Genomic DNA, 18,567 nt, shown 5'->3' on the forward strand with positions numbered 1-18,567 from the left:
ATTTTGCATGCGCATGTATATTTGTGTATGAGTGCAAGTATGTGCATGTGAGTGTATGGTTGTGGTTAAACTGTGGGCCTCACAGGCAGAACCTCCTCCCAGTTCTGTACTAGGTCTAGTTTGAGTCAGAATTCCTCAGACTTTTGGAAATTCCAAATCCTTGGGGACGAGAGCAGGCTGGTCACAGCGTTGTGGGGGTCTGCAGAGTTTGGCTAGTCCCTGTGATTCTCCAGGTCCAGTTACCGGCTCAGAGCAAAAGCTACTCTGAGGTTTTTTTTGTTGAGGTGAGTGAATAACATGTGAACCCAACTCGCTTTCCTTTCTTCTTGAATAAACCATTTTTCGACTGCAGAAAAGAACTGGCAGATCCTGGCAATCTGGGTCTGGTTGACTGTAAACTCCCTCAGGAACACTAAGTCACTGACCTTGGCAAAGATGACGTTCATACTTGCCATGTCTCTGACTAGAAGGCCTGAGTGACTTTTATCCTTTCTGTCAGTGCTCTTCAGTCTGGTCTTGCAGAGCCAATTCAATTCTTCAACAAATAGACAGATTAAATGTTTGATAAAAAAGAAAAAAATTATATTTTGCCACACACTCTCATGGTAATTCATAACTATGGTGGACAATTTGCAACCCATTGACTTTAAGGTTTAGGAGTTGATCATGCTTAGCCTTCTTTAAAAAAAAAAAAGCAAAAAAAAAAAAAAAATTCGTTCAAATCAAATCATTTGTTTTGTTCAAATCAACCACCAATTTGTCAAAGCACGTAAAATACATTTTCTCGCTACGTTTTTCTTGATATTTTGATATATGCCAAAATATAGAAGTTGTCGTATTCATATCAGTGGTTTGGCTGTTGTTGTAAAGTAGGTCACATGGCAATGCCAACATCTTCATCTTCATACTCTGATATGCAAATTCGGTTTAATAACTATTTTAGATAAACCCGCTCCCTAAGTGGCATGTAAAAACAAAATGAAAAGACGCTTCCTGTTTAAGTGGGATGGGCTTAATTCGAATAAGCTACAAACAAGGTAGACAAAATTTTTATTTTGAATTAAAATAAAATAAAATTCTGGCTATACAAGGTGATAGCATAACATAATGTTAAAAACAAATTGTACATTAAGTAATCTAATTATGCCATGCTCCCAGATCCCAAATGTTATTGAATATTTATTGTATAAATGAAACACTGGTTAGCTTGTTTTTCTTTTTCTCTTGCATCTTTTTCTTTTGTTTACTCTCCCCCTGGTGGTTAAAATAGTCCATTACAATTTTATCTCAGAATTCCAAGACATATTATTATCCAAAATGTCACTGCACCTATACGAGCCAGATTTAGGAAAAATTTTACTCACACATGCTTGTCATTACTATGTCAACAGTACTACATTAATTAGTTTTATTTTACAATTGACACTGACAGTAACAGGTTACTGTGGGCTTCATCATGTAAGTGGCTAGGTGAGAGGTGTGACTGCTCTGTGATGTCACATTAGATTGCAGTGAAAAAGCATGGCCCGGTTAGGACGGGGGTCAAACCTCAATCCTGACTGCAGCCCAGAGAGAGTTTGAAATGGACACAGACAAACCTCAGCAACAGTTCTCTGAAAATTACTCTGAGGTCACGGTTAGCTCAAGCGCAGGTAAGAATATTACATTTACTAGGCCTACAGAAATAATCTAGCGTTATACATGATCGAGATATGAAAAATATTTACAATTTAGTCTTTTAGCAGATGCTTTTATCTAAAGCAACTTACACATAAAGAACATTGCAAGCAGTTTATCATAGCAACTTTCAAGAGTAAACTAGAGTATAGAGCTAGAGCACATATAAAAGTAAAAAAGTGTTGTTGTTTTTTATTTGATTGTAAGGATAATATGAAAACAATAATTTACATTAATATGTAAGCCAGCATTGCTATATTGTGTTTAGTCTTGAGGTTTTTATTTTATTTTATTTTCACTCCCAAGGTGGCTGTACATTTAATAAAACCTAACATGAATTTCCTAATATATTTTTGTCATATTGTCATTAAAGAAAACAGTTGAAGTCATTTGAACAATTGTAATTGTAATTCAATTCAAAAATTCAAAAGTTCTCAAAAATGTTAATGCTGAAAATATAAGCTGCATTGAAAATATTATATTAAATTAGAAAAATGTGAAATAGAAGTATTTTCATATGTCGTCTCAGACTCGAGATCCCATGTTTCAGTCACTTTTTGGAGCTGTATTTTCATAACCCATTTGGTACAGTATGACGCTCAAACATCCTACCAATTCCAACCCTCCACACTAAAGTGAATAGCCCCTGAAAACCAAGAGTCCCACAATTTGACAAATTAGTCACTTTTTCGACCATTGTTTGCTTAAGCTGAGCGTAATCCTCAGGGTTCTGGCATGCCACTCTCTCACGATATTGAGTTTAGGTGGCAAAGCCTTCTGTCTTTTGAGTTCCTGGACGTTTGTTTAGAAGCATTGAAGCTCTTAAATCCTCCGTCTTCAGTGAACATCATTTGAGAGAAGAGTACCTGCAAATCCAACATCTCAGATGTGTCAGTGGTTGATGAACTCTCACTGTCAATAGGAAATTGCTTGTAACCAGAGAGAGAGACCTGAGTCAAGACTCTTTCTTTTTGGAAGTTACAAAGTCTTTAAAATCTTAGAAATCTTTAGGAGTGACAAAGAAGTCTACTCATAATGAATTCACCTCCTTGAATTTCACCTTATTGGATGCAGATGTTCAAAATCACCCAAGAGAAGATTCTGAGACATCTGAGAGCACCAGGGGTGGCGGAGGACGAGCAAGACCGTACCCTTCACCGTCCCGCAGGAGACACCGAACTACCTTCAGCAGTGAGCAGCTGGAACAGCTGGAGTTAGCTTTCAGACAGAACCACTATCCTGATATCTATTTTAGAGAGGAGCTTGCGAGAGCTACCAAACTCAACGAGGCTCGCATACAGGTAACTGACCTATTTGCTATGATAACTGAACAGATATAGTTACATGTAACTGAAATAAATGTTCCTAGTTTTATGTTCACACTAATAGTGATTTACAGTGACACAGCAACATATGTGGATAGAAAACTAGCTGTGACAGTTTGGTTTCTGTTTCAACTGCTTCATAATGCTTGTCGCATTTGTTTAAAATTCTGGGGCCAGATTCACGGAAATCTTCTTCAAGACATAGTTCGCCCAGAAATAAAAATTCTGTCATTACTCACTCACCCTCATGTCGTTCCAAACCTGTAAGACTTTCATTCATCTTCGGAACACAAATGAAGATTTTTTTTTATGAAATCTGAGAGTTTTCTGTCCCTCCATTGACAGTCCATAAAACTACCATTTTGATGCTTCAAAAAGTTCATAAAGAGATCGTAAAACTAATCCATATGAATTGAGCGGTTTAGTCCGAATATTCTCTTAGGATCACTTTATGAACAGATTGAATTTAGACTTTTATTCACATATGAACATTCATCAACTCACACATCAGTTGTGGTTAACAGAAGCTCAAGTATGTTCTCTTGACGTCATTCATTCTCATGTTATGCAGCGCGTTTGAGCTTCCGCAAGAACCAATGAGGTTCATTCTCGTGTTACGCAGCGCGTTTGAGCTTCCGCAAGAACCAGTGAAGTTAATTCTCGTGTTACTCAATGCGTTTGAGCTTCTGCAAGAACCAATGAGGTTCATTCTCGTGTTACACAGCACGTTTGAGCTTCCGCAAGAACCAATGAGGTTCATTCTCGTGTTATGCAGCACGCTTGAGCTTCAGCAAGAACCAATGAGGATCATTCTCGTGTTACGCAGCTTGTTTGAGCTTCCGCAAGAGCCAATGAGGTTCATTCTCGTGTTACGCAGCTTCTTTGAGCTTCCACAAGAACCAATGAGGTTCATTCTCGTGTTACGCAGCACGCTTGAGCTTCAGCAAGAACCAATGAGGTTCATTCTCGTGTTACACAGCACGTTTGAGCTTCCACAAGAACCAATGAAGTTCATTCTCATGTTACGCAGCACGTTTGAGCTTTTGCAAGAACCAATGAGGTTCATTCTCGTGTTACGCAGCACGTTTGAGCTTCCACAAGAACCAATGAAGTTCATTCTCATGTTACGCAGCACGTTTGAGCTTTTGCAAGAACCAATGAAGTTCATTCTCGTGTTACGCAGCACGTTTGAGCTTCCACAAGAACCAATGAAGTTCATTCTCATGTTACGCAGCACGTTTGAGCTTTTGCAAGAACCAATGAGGTTCATTCTCGTGTTACGCAGCGCGTTTGAGCTTCCGCAAGAACCAGAAGTTAATTCTCGTGTTACTCAATGCGTTTGAGCTTCTGCAAGAACCAATGAGGTTCATTCTCGTGTTACACAGCACGTTTGAGCTTCCGCAAGAACCAATGAGGTTCATTCTCGTGTTATGCAGCACGCTTGAGCTTCAGCAAGAACCAATGAGGATCATTCTCGTGTTACGCAGCTTGTTTGAGCTTCCGCAAGAACCAATGAGGTTCATTCTCGTGTTATGCAGCGCGTTTGAGCTTCAGCAAGAACCAATGAAGTTCATTCTCGTGTTACGCAGCACGTTTGAGCTTCCGCAAGAACCAATGAAGTTCATTCTCGTGTTATGCAGCGCGTTTGAGCTTCAACAAGAACCAATGAGGTTCATTCTCGTGTTACGCAGCGCGTTTGAGCTTCCGCAAGAACCAGTGAAGTTAATTCTCGTGTTACTCAATGCGTTTGAGCTTCTGCAAGAACCAATGAGGTTCATTCTCGTGTTACACAGCACGTTTGAGCTTCCGCAAGAACCAATGAGGTTCATTCTCGTGTTATGCAGCACGCTTGAGCTTCAGCAAGAACCAATGAGGATCATTCTCGTGTTACGCAGCTTGTTTGAGCTTCCGCAAGAACCAATGAGGTTCATTCTCGTGTTACGCAGCTTCTTTGAGCTTCCACAAGAACCAATGAGGTTCATTCTCGTGTTACGCAGCACGCTTGAGCTTCAGCAAGAACCAATGAGGTTCATTCTCGTGTTACACAGCACGTTTGAGCTTCTGCAAGAACCAATGAAGTTCATTCTCGTGTTACGCAGCACGTTTGAGCTTCCACAAGAACCAATGAAGTTCATTCTCATGTTACGCAGCACGTTTGAGCTTTTGCAAGAACCAATGAGGTTCATTCTCGTGTTACGCAGCGCGTTTGAGCTTCCGCAAGAACCAGTGAAGTTAATTCTCATGTTACTCAATGCATTTGAGCTTCTGCAAGAACCAATGAGGTTCATTCTTGTGTTACACAGCACGTTTGAGCTTCCGCAAGAACCAATGAGGTTCATTCTCGTGTTATGCAGCACGCTTGAGCTTCAGCAAGAACCAATGAGGATCATTCTCGTGTTACGCAGCTTGTTTGAGCTTCCGCAAGAACCAATGAGGTTCATTCTCGTGTTACGCAGCTTCTTTGAGCTTCCACAAGAACCAATGAGGTTCATTCTCGTGTTACGCAGCACGCTTGAGCTTCAGCAAGAACCAATGAGGTTCATTCTCGTGTTGCACAGCATGTTTGAGCTTCTGCAAGAACCAATGAGATTCATTCTCATGTTACGCAGCTTGTTTGAGCTTCCACAAGAACCAATGAAGTTCATTCTCGTGTTATGCAGCGCGTTTGAGCTTCAGCAAGAACCAATGAAGTTCATTCTCGCGTTACGCAGCTTGTTTGAGCTTCCACAAGAACCAATGAAGTTCATTCTTGCGTTACGCAGCATGTTTGAGCTTCCGCAAGAACCAATGAGGTTCATTCTCGTGTTATGCAGCGCGTTTGAGCTTCAGCAAGAACCAATGAAGTTCATTCTCGTGTTACGCAGCACGTTTGAGCTTCCGCAAGAACCAATGAAGTTCATTCTCGTGTTACGCAGCACGTTTGAGCTTCCGCAAGAACCAATGAAGTTCATTCTCGTGTTACGCAGCACGTTTGAGCTTCCACAAGAACCAATGAAGTTCATTCTCGTGTTACGCAGCACGTTTGAGCTTCCACAAGAACCAATGAAGTTCATTCTCATGTTACGCAGCACGTTTGAGCTTTTGCAAGAACCAATGAGGTTCATTCTCGTGTTACGCAGCTTGTTTGAGCTTCCACAAGAACCAATGAAGTTCATTTTCGTGTTACGCAGCGCGTTTGAGCTTTTGCAAGAACCAATGAGGTTCATTCTCGTGTTACGCAGCTTGTTTGAGCTTCCACAAGAACCAATGAGGTTCAGTCTCGTGTTACGCAGCGCGTTTGAGCTTTTGCAAGAACCAATGAGGTTCACTCTCGTGTTACGCAGCACGTTTGAGCTTCCACAAGAACCAATGAAGTTCATTCTCGTGTTACGCAGCATGTTTGAGCTTTTGCAAGAACCAATGAGGTTCATTCTCGTGTTATGCAGCGCGTTTGAGCTTCAGCAAGAACCAATGAAGTTCATTCTCGTGTTACACAGCACGTTTGAGCTTCCACAAGAACCAATGAAGTTCATTCTCGTGTTACGCAGCGTGTTTGAGCTTTTGCAAGAACCAATGAGGTTCATTCTCGTGTTATGCAGCGCGTTTGAGCTTCAGCAAGAACCAATGAAGTTCATTCTCGTGTTACGCAGCGCGTTTGAGCTTTTGCAAGAACCAATGAGGTTCATTCTCGTGTTACGCAGCACGTTTGAGCTTCCACAAGAACCAATTAAGTTCATTCTCGTGTTACGCAGCGTGTTTGAGCTTTTGCAAGAAAGTACATTCTCTTGTTACGCAGCACATTTGAGCTTCCACAAGAACCAATGAGGTTCATTCTCGTGTGTCAAGCAGGTTCGGTTGAGCTTCTGTTTATGCTCGCTGATCAATGTTTATATGTGAATAAAAGATTATGTGAATAGTGAATTAAATATGTTCATCATATAAAGCGATTAAGGCTCTTGAGAAAATGTTGGACTAAACCTCTCAATTCATATAGATTACTTTTACGATCTCTTTATGAACTCTTTGAAGCGTCAATGTGGTAGTTGCGTAGCGGTCAACGAAGGGGCAGAAAGCTCTCAGATTTATTCATTTGTGTTCTGAAGAGGACGGTGAGTAAATGACGACAGCATTTTCATTTTTGGGTGAACTATCCCTTTAAGAAAGAAGATATTTCTTAAGATCAATTCAAAAATGTTTGCAAGAAAGTTCCAACTCCAAAAATATTTTCTTAAGAACATCTCATTTCTCTCTAAAGAAGAAAATGACTTTGGAGTTGGTTTTACTCAATATCACATTTTTAATACACAGTGTTTTAAATAGTTAATTTGTGCTGAAATCAGCTGAAAATTATGTCATAATTATAATGTAAAAAACACAAACCCTATTTAAGTTGTATTTAAATTTAATTTTGTAGAGTTGTTAATAAATTCCAAATTAAGCAACAAGTCACTTCACTCATAATAATAACGGAGCATTGTTTACATTATCAATCATTGGTGTAATTTCAGAGTACTTGTGCAAATCCCTTGCAATATACACTCACCTAAAGGATTATTAGGAACACCATACTAATACTGTGTTTGACCCCCTTTCGCCTTCAGAACTGCCTTAATTCTACGTGGCATTGATTCAACAAGGTGCTGAAAGCATTCTTTAGAAATGGTGGCCCATATTGTTAGGATAGCATCTTGCAGTTGATGGAGATTTGTGGGATGCACATCCAGGGCACGAAGCTCCCGTTCCACCACATCCCAAAGATGCTCTATTGGGTTGAGATCTGGTGACTGTGGGGGCCATTTTAGTACAGTGAACTCATTGTCATGTTCAAGAAACCAATTTGAAATGATTCGAGCTTTGTGACATGGTGCATTATCCTGCTGGAAGTAGCCATCAGAGGATGGGTACATGGTGGTCATAAAGGGATGGACATGGTCAGAAACAATGCTCAGGTAGGCCGTGGCATTTAAACGATGCCCAATTGGCACTAAGGGGCCTAAAGTGTGCCAATAAAACATCCCCCACACCATTACACCACCACCACCAGCCTGCACAGTGGTAACAAGGCATGATGGATCCATGTTCTCATTCTGTTTATGCCAAATTCTGACTCTACCATCTGAATGTCTCAACAGAAATCGAGACTCATCAGACCAGGCAACATTTTTCCAGTCTTCAACTGTCCAATTTTGGTGAGCTCGTGCAAATTGTAGCCTCTTTTTCCTATTTGTAGTGGAGATGAGTGGTACCCGGTGGGGTCTTCTGCTGTTGTAGCCCATCCGCCTCAAGGTTGTGCGTGTTGTGGCTTCACAAATGCTTTGCTGCATACCTCGGTTGTAACGAGTGGTTATTTCAGTCAAAGTTGCTCTTCTATCAGCTTGAATCAGTCGGCCCATTCTCCTCTGACCTCTAGCATCAACAAGGCATTTTCGCCCACAGGACTGCCGCATACTGGATGTTTTTCCCTTTTCACACCATTCTTTGTAAACCCTAGAAATGGTTGTGCGTGAAAATCCCAGTAACTGAGCAGATTGTGAAATACTCAGACCGGCCCGTCTGGCACCAACAACCATGCCACGCTCAAAATTGCTTAAATCACCTTTCTTTCCCATTCTGACATTCAGTTTGGAGTTCAGGAGATTGTCTTGACCAGGACCACACCCCTAAATGCATTGAAGCAACCGCCATGTGATTGGTTGATTAGATAATTGCATTAATGAGAAATTGAACAGGTGTTCCTAATAATCCTTTATATATTGTGTTGTAATGTTTCATTATTTAAACAATCTAAAAAAATGCATTAAACATATTATTTTTTGGAGGTTATCCAAACTTTACGAGGTTATTTACAATGATATTTTTTTAAAGAACATTCTTTTCAGGAATTCAAATTATTCTAAAGTTTTGTCTTTAGAACAATCTTAAGACAAATTAACATTCTTAAGTGATCATTTTGGAATACACAATATTCTTAACTTTATTCTTGAAGTCACCTTGAAATTAAATATAGACAATTATTTTTTATGAAATATTGCAGTATTTGTTATAACTGATTTAGCCGTGACCATGTTTTTTTTTTTTTTTACTTTATTCAATTGCCCTTGTAATATTATGTAATTGTATAACGGTTTCATTCTTTTTTGGTTTTGTTTGCTCTGTTTCTATTTGCCTGTGTTCCTGATCGTTAGATTATTTACCCTACATCTGTTTCAGTTCCTGTTAATTATAAAATTGTTCTGTTTGCTCATTGTTCTATGTCGTTTGAGGTTAAATGTGTTAAATTGAGTATTCGTTATTTTTTTGGATCAAAATCTTTAAACACAATAACTTCCCCTTCCATTTGCAACGACATCTCTCTACTCTTCTTTGTCTAATAACATGTTTACTGGTGCGAGGGCTAGACAACCTGTCACTCACATGAGATCATAGCAATAGCAAACCACTATCCAACAATCCAATCCCCATTCCCAAATGGACAAAATCAGGTACAACCTCACATTTTTTCTTGTTTGAGAAGCCATTCTAATATACGGCACAATAGGGAAGAACAGACGATTGCAACTTTCCATTTCATGTCGATTTATGTTCGAAAATTAGAAGAAAATAGCCGTTACAGAGATTTTTATTCTTATAAATATAAATCCGGCCCCTGTTAATTGTGCCATGTTGCATACACTGTGGACAGACAAATCACTTATCGTTGTAAACTTATTGCATCACACCTGGTTAGAACATATGTCTGGATTATTGTATTGATGCAGTTCTTGGCCATATCTATTATATATGGAAGCTTGTGTCCGACACAGAATAAAAAATAAAAAAGTAATTGCGACTTTTTATCTCAGATTTGCGTGATATAAAGTCGCAAATGCGCGTTATAAAGTAAAAATTGCAAGATATAAACTCGTCATTGCGAGCAAAAAAGTCAGAATTGTGAGTTTATATCTCACAATTCTGACTTTATAGCACGCAATTGCAACTTTGTATCACGCAATTCTGACTTTATATCTCGCAAGCCAGAATTGCGAGATGGAAACCCCCAACTGTGAGATAAAAATGATCTTTTAAAATGTTTTATTCTGTGGCTGAAACAAGCTTCCATAATTTTAATATAATGACATGTTAGTGATTTAAATGTTGCTAAAGAAAATTATCTTTCGAATGGCAACATGGTGCAGTTAGAGCATCTTCAGCTAATTTGCAATGTTACCCAGCCAAACCTCGACTCCCTGGTCTGATTACTCTTGCTGACTCTGAGCTAAACCTGCATGCTTTTCGCTCCCTGCTGCAGGTATGGTTCCAGAACCGTCGTGCCAAGCAGCGGAAGCAGGATCGTATCACCCAGAAAGTGCTGCCGGTGGGCATAATGCCAGGGCGAGGTTCTCTCTTTAGCAGTATGTGTGTGTCTTCCTCTGCCATGGGGCGGCAGTACCAGTGCCCCCATTCCCTGCCACACATCCCCCGATTCCCTTCAGTGCTGCCCCCTGGAGGCTTCCCACCCCATCCGTCCTCCAGCAGTCATTTCTCCTGCCCTTCCGAAACGGCTCCATCACAAGCCAGCAGACAGCCAGACGACTGGTACAATCAGCTGCGCAACATCGGACCATCCGCTACTTCAGTGCTCTCACTGGCCTCTGTGTCGGCACTGGAAACCACTAGTCACTGGAACTAGAGGAAGTGCTGCTGGGTTATTGAGTAGTCGTAAACTCTTTTGGTTTCATTTATTTTGATGGTTCCTTCAACATATTCTGTTGATTATAAGTAACGCTGCACCTACATATCTACTATCTCTCAATAGTGTTAGTAGAGTATTAGTTGACTGGTAGGGTTAGGGTTAGGGTTAGAATAGGTTGACATGTAGTTGCAAAGTTACTTAGAGTCAGGAGAATGTCTGTCGGAGGAGCATCACAATAAAGAGTTAGCAGATATAAAGCAGACAGACTACTAATATTCTAATGAGAGTTAGCTGACTTGTAGTTACAAAGTTACTTATAGTCAACAGAATGTTCAAAAGGGACCATCAAAATGAAGGGTTACCACTCTTTTATCTTTCCTTTTGTATAAGAAGCTACAGAACAAATAAAGTTTTTTTTTTTCAATGACAAAGCAAGATCGACATTTTCTGTCTTTATTATATTTGCAATCACACGTAACATAATTTCTCTCAATTATTGCTATATCTCCCTAGACAAAAATAACTACATTTATATTGATTTCCTTTAACAATACTAAACTGAGACAATTAAACTAGGTTCTGTTTACACTGTAGACTTTAAATAAGGATCATTATGAACATGTCATTCTCATCTCATATGAAATGTACAATAGACCCTATGAGCTTTTAAATGACATTTCTATTCAGTCAATTCATCAATAACGATTTACAGATTTGGTAGAAATAAATTACACATGGTTTGTGTCAAATGCTGTTCTTCTTGCCATTGTTTGTACAGTATGTAAAATAAACAGACATGGGTCAATGACAATCTTTGAAATATTTTGAAAACATGTGCTCTTTTTTGCTGGTTACAAACATTTATCCTACTGTAATTTCAAAAAAAAAAAAAAAAAAAAATCTGAATTTTGGTTGACCCAAACAACTGATTTGGCAGAATATTTTTTGGGTCAAATAATAAAAAACAGTTTTGTAAGAAATATGTTTTTCTAGGGAAAACCAATAGTATACCAAAATACTTAAAGGTTTCTTATCAATAATTGTATTATTTTAATAATAAGGCTTTCTTCTTCATTATATTGTGGTAATTGCATCACCCAAGCTTTTTTTTTTTTTATGCCTCGAAAAAATATCAAAATGATTGTTCATTATGGAAGAAGTGCATTAAAGTCACTAGTATATGGATTAATTGCATTTTAATTGTTTTTCTGAATAACTTAATAGATCCTAACAAAAGCAGCATCATGTCATTGACCCATATGGCATTTTGTGTAAATTCAGACTCTATAGCAAGCTGAAAATCAGTTCACCCTGATGTTTTAGTGGACACAAGTTCTATTTCTGTTCTAGAAATGGACAACTTCATCAAATAGATGGTAGCTGTTAAATCCAACCAAAGTAGCATTAGCTCTACATTGGGATTCAACCAGGTCCGAACAAGCATTTTGCACATTACAATGTAAATCTAGGTAAACCGAAATCTACATAGTTAGATGTTCTGTGCTCAACATGTGAAAGTTCTGTCCTTTCAGATCGTTTTCAATGTGTATTTTTATAATGACAGTAACAGTGATAATCCCTTTAAGGCAGAAAGAGTGCATGTTTGCCATCATTCTTCAGCAGAGCAGCGATAACATCCCACTTTAGCTTTATTTAACCATCAGCTTTGCAGGAGAGTGTCACTGCAAAGTATTTATTCAATAATAACAATTTTTGCTTGTTTACAGCTAATAAATTTGGCAGTTTATACATCAAGGGCCCATTCTGATAAGAGATGCAGATGTGAGTGCAACAATGAATTAATGTTACACAGATGGCATAAATACAAAACATCTCATGTCACTACATGCCCCTCACGATTTCATTGTACGACATATTTTATACTGGTTATACTAAAGCATGAATATACTGTGCCTGTGAAATCGCGGACACGCATTAAGGAATGTGCTGGAGATTTGTACATCAGAGGTAATCTGCATTCACAGTAAGGCCACGGTTGTTCCCGTCGTCTTTTACTCCAGAGACCTCGCAAACTCTGCATAGTCAATGTAGCCATCGTTGTTTTTATCATCGTCTCGGAGGACGTCATCAATGAGATTGATGAGATCCTCTTCCTTCATTGGCTGGCTATCATCTCCTCTTTCCTGGAAACCGAAGCCAAGTGACAATACTAATTATAATTGAACGGAATGAATAAAACATGACAAACGATAGAAGGAGAGGCTGATACAATTGTACTTAGGGAAAGATTATAAAATTCAATTAAAACTAAATCCCATACAAATTAAAAACATTTATATGTGTCATTATAAATTAATAATAATAATTTTTTTAAAAAGAATAAAAAAATATTGAAAAAGAGTAGGTTTAGAGCTGCACAATTCTGAATAAATTGTTTTTTTGTTTTTTTTTCGTTTCAAATTGATCACGATTCTTCCATGATTCTAAACAGACAACTACATAAAATAACACAATTTACTAGAGGTTCTGACAAAATATTAATAGCTGCAGTCTATTTAAAAATATGTTTAATGAATTAGAATGAATTATTTTTTTTAAAATTGGTTTGAATGAATGATTCAATGACTCAATCATAAATACTTCACTTGTTTCATTACTGGATTTTACACAAATCTTTTGAATCAATAGCCCTATTCGGACGGGATAGGTTTAACATGGAGAGGTGGGGTAAAGTAATTATTACCAGAGCTTCTCAGTGATTTTGACAATGTCAGTAAAGATTATAGCGACTTTTACCTTCTGTAAAAAGGTCCGGAAAAATTACCTCAGGTAAAACTGATCCCGTGCGAATAGACCCGCTGTAAATATGTATGTAAATATTCCATAAAAACACATATTACGTGTTTAAAAGTAGTTTTCCGCAGTTTTTCAAGTATGGAGGCGCTTGAAAAAACATTTAGTTGCGTTCTAAGTCTGTGGCAAAACTCACTGTTTTCCACATACCATTCAGAAAGCACTTGTTAGAGGCACAAAACATCTTTTAGAGTTAGGTAAGGGCCTATTACCAACACAATCCAATCTGAATTTAATTAATGCATCGTTCGACCGGAATTAACTGTTTTATATATAGAAATATAGTTTTTAAGTGCTTGCGCACATGATATCAGGAAGCAACGTAATACACACATGACGACAGGAGGGTGAAGGTGATGCGAAAATTTTGTTACTCCTCCCACTTCTGCTGGTTTTACTGAGATATCTTATCCCGTGAGAATTGGCCAATATTATTACAGACGTCCTGTGGTAAAAATACATTACTCCATCTACCCTTGTAAAACTAATCCTGTCCGAATAGTGCTAATGATTCAACGACTCACTCATAAATACTTCACTTGTTTCATTACTGATGAATCGGCATTTTTGAACAAATCTCTTGAATCAATGATTCAATGACAAATACATTTTTTAACAGGCACTTGTCGCCACCTAGTCGATATACAATAGTTATTTGAAGTGTCAAGCTACTTTCAAAAGGGGATCTGCTCTATTTTGATCACTACTGTAGACTGAACTATAAACTTTTATCCCAGTACTTCTGTGATAATCTGAATTATTGTAAATCAGAAATGACGATACAATGTAGTTGAAAAGACTGTTTGTGAAGCTGTTTTATACCTATACATCACAATTTCTCTCTCTGGGTCAGTGGCAACGCAGATTTGAATGTTCAAGTATGGTTCAATAGACATAACCAAATGGTTGTCATTTAGGAATAAGATTGTGTGGGTGTTTGAATCGAGATCGCAATCTTTAAACGATTAATCGTGCAGCTCTAAGTAGGTTGTGTCCAAACTTTGAACCGGTAGTGTACACAGCATAAAGTCAAGCTCAAAATTAGAGCACACACCTCTCTATGCACATGAGTAATGGCAGTGGCAAGCTCAAGTCCATCCAGCAGATTGTTGCCATCATAGTCATGCATCTTGAAATAGTGAAGCTGCAGCTCTTGAGGTGTCATGTCCGACTCCGGCTTTTCAATCACCCCTTCTAAATGCTCCATGATGTGGCTACGACAGAACAGAAGAAAGGTTAGATTACAGACGGAATAATATTAGCCAGAGGTGGATTGGTATTTGGCCAATTTAAGATGATCAGAATCATTCGATAACTGCAACCTTTGGTTGATCAAAGTCACGATAAAACTAAAGTTGCAACACATACAGTGCTATGCATAAGTGAATACACCCATGCTAAAGTTGACTAAAAAGAGGAATAAAAAATCATATTTTGGAAATTGAACTTAATGCCTTAATTTAAAAAACCTTTAAGGACACCAATTTTCTTTGTGAATGAATAATGTATCGTAAATAAATAAATGTTCTTCCTTAAAATACAGGGTGCATAAGTTTGGACACCCCTATGTTAAATTCCCATAGAGGCAGGCAGATTTTTATTTTTAAGTATTAAAAAAAAAAAAAAAGTAGGATACTATGCATCCTGATAAAGTTCCCTTGGCCTTTGGAATTAAAATAGCCCCACATCATCACATAGCATTCACCATACCTAGAGATTGGCATGGGGTACTTTCCATAAGATCATCTCTCAATGCAAATCAAACTAGCTATTAGGCTAACTGAAATAAAACCATGCCAATCTCTAGGTATGGTGAATGCTATGTGATGATGTGGGGCTATTTTAATTCCAAAGGCCAAGGGAACTTTATCAGGATGCATAGTATCCTAAAAAAAATTTTTTTTAAATACTTAAAAATAAAAATCTGCCTGCCTCTATGGGAATTTAACATAGGGGTGTACACACTTATGCACCATGTATTTTAAGGAAGAACATTTATTTATTTACGATACATTATTCATTCACAAAGAAAATTGGTGTCCTTAAAGGTTGGATTTTTCCAAATTTTTTAAATTAAGGCATTAAGTTCAATTTCCAAAATATGATTTTTTATTCCTCTTTTTAGTCAACTTTAGCATGGGTGTATTCACTTATGCATAGCACTGTATTTTCTTTCGTATTGTGTTGTATATATAAGTTAAATTGATTATCAAAAAAAAAAAAACTTGGTTCTGTGCATTAGTTGTTGATTGGATTTTGAGATGTGGCTGTTACACTCAAAAGTGGAGGTTTGCAGGGCGGGTTTGATTTGACTAAATTATTGGAGAAGTTCTGCTGTCACTAGAGAAAAGTCTGTCATTTAACGAATGGTCCAGCTATGACAAGGTAAAAATCTTTTTTAAGAATATAACATAAGCATATTCACAATACGATCTATATGATGCATTAAGAAAAGTAGATAGGGTAAACTTTCATTCTATTGATAAATCTACTGACATCCTTTATATACTGTTATATACCCAAGTAGGGCCAAAAAGTCTAAGAGCCTATTTCTATTTTACCATAATATTTCTTTATTTCTAATGCTCACCAAGGCTGCATTTATTTAAAAAAAAAAAAAAAAAAAACAGTTATATTGTGCAATATTATTACAATTTAAAATAATTTTAATTGTTTTCAGTTTTTATTTTTATTTTAAAGGGGTCATGAAGTGCAATTTCGTAAAATTTTATAATCTTCTTTGAGGCCCACTTACAATGTCAGCAATATTTTTACATTAAAAAAATGATTAAAAAAACAACATCTTAATTTAAAAGTAATAAGCCATTTTCTATCCTGTTTTTGACCCTCTTTCCAACACTTCATTTTGATCGGCATGTCACATTCAACACTTGGAAGTAAACGGCCACTGCTATGAGTTTTGTATATTGAAATAATTTTCAACGTCCCACCATTGTTTTGAAAACTTCCGATGTTGAAATGGCAACCGGTGAAATTCAACCATACGTGTTTGAGCCAGAGTCTGATCCCAAATCAGAAGACAACGAACCTCCACCTCAAAAACCAAGGATAGTCCAGCATGGTGATTAATCATCTTTATTTATATTTATTCCTTATGTTTTATATGGCAGTTATTACTTTATGTAAGTGTTTAAACAAAGACAATACAAAAATATGTTTATCTCGTAACATAGTTAAAACATTTGCCAACTGTGAAGCATTTATGCATATTACATATGCTTTGTAAATCTTGGTTGTGGCAAATAGAGTTGAGGTACCACAGTAATTATAGTTGACAAAGGATAACTTATGGTGTTTCTGTTTGGTGTCAATTAATTATGAATTAATAAATGTATCATTGTTTGTCAAACTGTTGTTCTTATATTCATTATTTTCAGTGAAGTGAAAGTAAAGTGAGTCCATATCAAACGATCTGTTTCAGACAAAGCAATAGTGACACATGGTAAAAACACTGTTACTCACTCCTGTGTGTTGCCAGTGCGACATTACTCTCGGTTCAACTGTGTTCTGAACTGCATCATCTTTTATTTTCTCTCTCTCTCTCTCTAATGCAGAACATGCAACTAGAATTTACAAAATAATAAGTTACTATTAAAATAGTAAAGAAAAATAACATTAAGATGATTTTTTGTGGATGGATTAAGTATGACCTTTGTTATTCTGACATATTATTCGCTGAAATCAGAGATCAGGACAGACTGCTCCGGTGCAGAGGTCATTTGGCAGAGAGAATCCAATCAAAATCAACAAACGCTATAAAAAATACATTTCAGTTTCACTAAATTTGGATACATGTATAGGCTCTAAAAGCAGTTTTAAAGTAAAAAAAAAAAAAACTACTCACTCTTTATCCTGAACCATGTTCCTGTCCAGCCGGATGATTGGCGGGGGCTCTTGATTTGAAGCAGCTTGTTCTCCATGCTGTCCTCCATGAGCCCATATAGACAGAGTACAGCTGGAGCAGAGCAGGAACCAGCTCCATAATCTGAGCTGCCCAGACCTCTCTTTCAATCTCATTACACTGAAATCACAAGGTAATAAGAGTTCATGCGAGAAAAGAATGACAGCATTCATACTGCAGCTGGAGCAGCCCTTACTGACAAGTATTTGACCAATGAGGACCAATGATTTGACCACACATTTCAAGAGTCGTTATGATAAGATTACACAGAATATCTATAATAAAAAAGCAGTATAAATCTGAGAAATGGGCTCATGTGGCTGACATATGGATGAACTTGAAAAATGAGGAATCTAAACAGATGGTGGAGGAAAGTAATTACATCATTACTATCACAATACGGAATAGAATCTATACGGAAACGTGGAAAATTAAAAAAAGATAGATATGAATATTGAAACATTACAGGAAGAGCAGTCTAACGTTAGACACTCAAACAACAGTTGCATACAGTTACGTTGCCCAGTCATCTGAATACTTTTATGCGTCTCTCTTAATACACCTTACAGCAATATAACAACACACACATGCAAATTTACTCACCTGCTATGAATCACAGTTGACGGGTAAATATTCGTCCTATTTATTCAGGCACAGTGGAGTAACTGAAGTCCTGCTGATGTTTACTCAACACCGTTCTTTCTGACTGCTTTTGCTTGCCGTAGTTGCCTTTCACCCCATGGACACGACAGCTAAACTCTGATTGGACACGGTAGCTTTTATTTTTTATTTTATGTGGACACGGTAAAAAAAAAAATACAATACGATAGGATGTAGGATGGTATAAAAACTATATAAAACTATGCACTATACAAAAATATACACCAAATTTTACCTTGGTAACAAAAACTTTAAAATTCGATTTGCTCTTATATTTATGTATAAAATATTTAGCCAAAAGCTAATTCAGAATAGTCACAAAAAAATCTGAATCTTCTTTTTTTTAAACTAAAAAGCAAAATTATAAAAGAATATGAAAATATCTCAAATTCGAGTGGCTCAGTAGGTAAAGGCTGATGGAGAATTTAATTTAATTTTATAATTTGACGAGTCTTTGTTTACATCATTGCATTCTCATTTAAAACAGATATCAGGAATAATAAATTAGAATTTGTTTT

General features: G+C 37.3%; 2 protein-coding genes across 2 annotated transcripts; one reads left to right on the plus strand and one right to left on the minus strand.

The window, feature by feature from the left end:
• Nucleotides 1-1,582: 1,582 nt before the first annotated feature.
• Nucleotides 1,583-11,034, plus strand: prop1 (PROP paired-like homeobox 1; the record flags this gene model as incomplete). The annotated part of the gene is made up of 3 exons (XM_084391644.1): nucleotides 1,583-1,652; nucleotides 2,752-2,978; nucleotides 10,270-11,034. 3 exons carry the CDS (start codon nucleotides 1,583-1,585, stop codon nucleotides 10,648-10,650), a joined length of 678 nt encoding a protein of 225 aa, XP_084247770.1. The 3' UTR covers nucleotides 10,651-11,034.
• Nucleotides 11,035-11,090: 56 nt separating this feature from the next.
• On the minus strand, nucleotides 11,091-18,124 carry mcfd2 (multiple coagulation factor deficiency 2, ER cargo receptor complex subunit). Its single transcript, XM_084391645.1, has 4 exons — nucleotides 17,993-18,124; nucleotides 17,333-17,509; nucleotides 14,522-14,681; nucleotides 11,091-12,797 (listed from the first exon to the last, which is right to left on the minus strand). The coding sequence occupies exons 2-4, from the start codon at nucleotides 17,503-17,505 to the stop codon at nucleotides 12,666-12,668; spliced, it is 465 nt and encodes a 154-aa protein (XP_084247771.1). The 5' UTR covers nucleotides 17,506-17,509; nucleotides 17,993-18,124; the 3' UTR covers nucleotides 11,091-12,665.
• Nucleotides 18,125-18,567: the final 443 nt, after the last annotated feature.

This window comes from Rutilus rutilus (genome assembly GCF_951802725.1).
Source record: "Rutilus rutilus genome assembly, chromosome: 20".
Taxonomy (NCBI): domain Eukaryota; kingdom Metazoa; phylum Chordata; class Actinopteri; order Cypriniformes; family Leuciscidae; genus Rutilus; species Rutilus rutilus.